This window comes from Chrysochloris asiatica, unplaced genomic scaffold (assembly GCF_000296735.1).
Source record: "Chrysochloris asiatica unplaced genomic scaffold, ChrAsi1.0 scaffold00325, whole genome shotgun sequence".
Lineage (NCBI taxonomy): Eukaryota > Metazoa > Chordata > Mammalia > Afrosoricida > Chrysochloridae > Chrysochloris > Chrysochloris asiatica.
Genome location: NW_006408843.1, coordinates 1,681,248 through 1,685,708, shown reverse-complemented (window position 1 = coordinate 1,685,708; position 4,461 = coordinate 1,681,248). Strand labels below are relative to the sequence as shown.

The window sequence follows — 4,461 nt, the reverse complement described above, 5'->3', positions numbered from 1 at the left end:
GCTATTCCTTTCTCTCCCCCTCCAGTGTCTATTTTATAATATAATGCAAGGAAAACCAAGATTCAAAAGACAGCCAAGCATCTTAATATTATTACCCCCTTTTCCACATTCCAACCATGGCTCGATCTCTGTATCCCAGAACCCTGTTGTTCTCGAGTTGTGCCAACTGATTCTTGTATGTTGGACTTCTACCCTGCCACTTTGCTGAATCTTCCAATGAGTTCCAGTAGTTCTTTTGCTTCCGTTACCTTTTGATGCTTTGAGATCCTTCAGTGTTTCAAGTCAAGGCTTGAATTTTTTCTTCAGCTGGAGAAATGCTGAGTGTGTTCTTCCCTTTTTGTTTCCTAACTCCAGTTCTTTGCACATTTCTTAATAGTATTTAACTTTGTCTTTTCAAGCTGTACATTGAAAATATCTGTTTAACTCTTTTACCTTCTAATTGCTTCCATTTGCTCTAGTATTTCTATGTTGGAGAACAAATATCAGAGTTTCTTCTGACATCCATTTTGGACTTTTTCTTCTTTCTTGTCTTAACTCCATGTTCTGAGTATTAATGGATGTTTGCAGCAGCTTCTCCTCATTTTGAGTTGTGCCCCATCAGCAAATGAAGGTCCTGAAAACTTTACTCCTTCCATGTTATCAGATTCACCTTTACTTTGAGGAGGCAGCACTTTCCCAGTCATATTTTGAGTGCTTTCCAATCTCAGTGGCTCATTTTCTGGCACTATATCTGACAATATTCAGGTGTTCTTCATTTCATGTTTCAGTATTCAGTATTTTGGTGCTGATAGTGTTCCACTGCTGTTCATAGCATTTTCAGTAACTAAATATTCAGAAGTAGCCTGTGCCTCCTTCTTTCTAGTTTCTTACTCTGGAAGCTTATCTGAAACCTGTTCACCATGGGTGATCCTAGCTGGTATTTACAGTACCGTTGGCTTAGCTTTCAGAATCATAGTATTACACAAGCCACCACAGTATGACAAACTGACAGATGAGCGGTGGCCGCATCTCTTAATGTGTTATGAATATGCTCATCTATCTCCTGTATTTTTCTTCACTGGTAGAGGACTGACTTAATTTTTAGTATTAATTTTTCAGACAAGAACGTCATGCATCTGGAGGCTACTTCCATCAGTTGTTTTTCTTTGTGATGTTACCAGCCATTGATGCTTATTGCCTAGATCCATTATTTAACTAGGGTTTAAACATGGTGATAGTTTGATCTTAAGGTATTAATTGGAATGCTTCTCTAAAAGTCAAGTTTGAATTTTAAAGCAGATTTTTCATAATTTTTCAGGATGGCTTCTTTTGGATGGAAGAGAAAAATTGGCGAGAAGGTCTCAAAGGTCACTTCCCAGCAGTTTGAAGCTGAAGCTGCTGATGAGAAGGATGCGGTTGAGAATGATGATGGCAACTGGCTTCACGCCATTAAACGTAGGAAGGAAATTCTCCTTGAAGACTGTGCTGAGAAAAGTAAACAGTTGAAGGATGAAGGAGCCAATTTGGCTGAAAAGAAAAGGTGTGGTTTTATAATTTTCTTATAGAGAACACTTTACATTTTCTGACTCACTGTCATCAGTGGGATGGCGAGCTTTGAATTCTCTCTAAATGAATTAATGAATTAAAAAATCGGTCCTAGATCTTAAGTTAGTAAAAAATATAAGAAATTTAAACATTACATGAAAATTTTTGTAGAAGATGAAAGTGCATATAACAGATGCTCTTATTTCTGTTTTCCCATCATTTTTTGTACTGCCTGAAGAATGTAATCTTCCTTCTTGGTTTGTAGGAGATGGGCTAATGTCTGGAAACTTTTTCCCTATGGTACTATATGTATAGGAAATTATTTCTAGGTCAGTTAAGCATTTTCTGAACAGCTTTGAAAGAGCCCTAGTGATGTAATGGGTTAAGTATTGAACTGTTAACTTTGAGAACTCATACTTTCTTTTCGTTTTGCTTTCAAAATAGGTGATCAGTTATCCTCTACCATTTCTTACAGAAGAATTTGATAATAGCTTCAACTATACATATCTCTTTCTCATTTAAGCCATTATATATTTCCAGTATGTACCATTTTCATTTTCTTTTTCCTTAGCTTTTTTTCTTATTTATCATTTCTTTCCTTTTTCCTCTGCTTAGATCTTTCAGTGGGACTGAAAAATCTTTCTTCCACAAATCAGTGGGGAAAGGATGAATGGTCTACTAGATTTTGTTGGAAGAACTAGATTATTATATAGAGAAAAAGAAGACCGAATCCTGATGTATCTACTGTCACATGACTAAATAGACCTTTGTTGTTGTTAAGTGCCTTCCAATTGGTTCCAGCTCATAGTGACTCTGTACGGGGCTTTCTAGGCTGTAAAGCTTTGTGGGAACCTTGTTTTCCTGTGGAGTGGCTGGTGGGCTTGAACCACCTGTCATGTGGTTTACAGTCCAGTGTTTATCCTAATTTTAAACTTAGTGTAACAGGCAAAATTATACAATTAATCAAAGAAAATATGGAAGGACTTCAAAAATAAAAAAGAACATTTTTAGTTTTAAATATTGCAAACGTTCTATAAAGTGGAAACCAATAGTGGGCTACCTATATTCCCTCTATGTAGACTCAAACATTTTTAGTATTTGCTTTCTCTCTCTCTTCCTGTACATACACACATATAATTGTGTTTATTTTTTTGCTGATCCATTTCAAACTAAGGTGCAGATGTTATGAAATCTTATCCCAATTCAGCTTTCTTTTCAAAGAATAAGGGTATACTTTTTACCTGACGTAAGATCATTATATCATTGAAAATTAATAGTAATTCCATGATTTTTCCAGTTTTCCTCTAAATGTCTTATATTTTTAGAAACCAGCATCCAAACAGAATTTGTGTATTGCATTTGCTTATTAGGTTTCTTTCATACTAGCAAGTGGATAGAAAACATAAAAGAATAGAAGTCAAACACTGATTTGTTATATGTTGATATTAAGAAATTCCTACTAATTGAAGTATGATGATAATATTGTGGTATGTTTATAAAAAAAAAAGAGTCTGTCTTTTAGAAAAGCATACTGAAATGTTTTACATAAAATTATATTATATCTTGGAATTATTTCAAAGAAATGGAAAGGTCCTGGTGTGGCGCTGTGGGTTAATGTGCCAGACTACAAAGCTGTTTGAACTGCAAGGTTGGCAGTTCAAGCTCACCAACTGCTCCTTGGAAACCCTATACAGTGTCTCTATGGGTCGGAATCAACTTGACGGTACTTAACAACAAGAACATAAATTATTAGAAGCTGAGTCTGTTAATCTATAATGGATTCCCTACTTTTCCCCCCATAACATTGACTTTTTTGTAGGACCAGTTTGCTATTTAAATATTTTCTTGTTAATGTCATTTAGCTTCTTTTTTTAAGTCACATTGGTTTTGTTTTTTGTTTTTTGTTTTTTTGCCCTTAAAGGATGACGCTAACTGAAATAATAAAACATAATAGAGACAGAAAATTCTATTAAAAACTGGGTCAACTGGTTTTAGATAACATTATTGTTAAAGGGAAATCTTACTCATCTTTCTCAATTTGTTGTTGTTAAGTGTCATTGAGTTGGTTCTGACTCATAGCAACCCTGTGTAGGGTTGTGAGGCTGTAAATCATTGTGGGAGCAGAAAGCCTTATCTTTTCTCCTGCCAAGTAGCTGGTAGGCTTGAACTACCAGCCTTACGGTCTTCCTTCCAGTGATTATCCTACACAGCCATTGTGCTCCCTCTTCTTAGCCAGTGTAGTTGTTGAGTGCAGTCGAATCATTTCCAACTCTTACGGATCTTGTATAGGGTTTCAAGGAGTAGCTGCTGAGTTTGAACCACTGACCTTACTTATCCTATAGCACCACACCAGGACTCTTGTCAGTCAACAGTACCTATAAAATTAACACATGAATGAAGAACTCAATGAAAAAATTCTATGCAATGTTAAAAAATATGTTTTGATAAAGGTTCCCTTTTGTCCTCAAAACTTTTTAGTTATAGGGATCTCCCAGTGGTGACAAACTCTCCTACTGACAGCAGACAGTTGGCCTCACTGGAGCTTTCCATGGGGTTTTACATCGAATTTAAATTCCCATCATATGTTGTTTTATAAACTGGAAATTAAGTTTAGAGGCTTGATTGAGATTCTGATTAATCCTTTTAGTCTTGACTATTTTATTGGAGTGTTTTGTATATGGTTGTTGTTGTTAGGTGCCATCGAGTCGGTACCGACCCATAGCGACTTGATGCACAGCAGAACAAAACACTGCCCGATCTTGGGCCAACCTCACTACTGTTGCCACACTGGAGTCCATTGATGCTGCCACTTGGCCAGTCCTTCTCGTTGGGGGTTCTTCCTCTTTTTCTCTGACCCTCCACCTTACCAAACATGATATCCTTTTCCAGTGAATGTTCCCTCCTAACAATATGTCCAAAGTATGAGAGATGAAGTTT

The 4,461-nt window shown here is 36.3% G+C and overlaps 1 protein-coding gene across 1 annotated transcript in view; it reads left to right on the top strand.

Annotated features, from left to right (window-relative positions):
* Positions 1–1,294: 1,294 nt before the first annotated feature.
* The window catches only part of TTC33 (tetratricopeptide repeat domain 33), a 60,413-nt gene continuing 57,246 nt past the window's right edge, over positions 1,295–4,461 (top strand). The window contains exon 1 of the mRNA XM_006875395.1: positions 1,295–1,519. Coding sequence (XP_006875457.1) covers positions 1,299–1,519 — 221 coding nt within the window. The 5' untranslated portion in view covers positions 1,295–1,298. The remainder of the gene's footprint in view (positions 1,520–4,461) is intronic.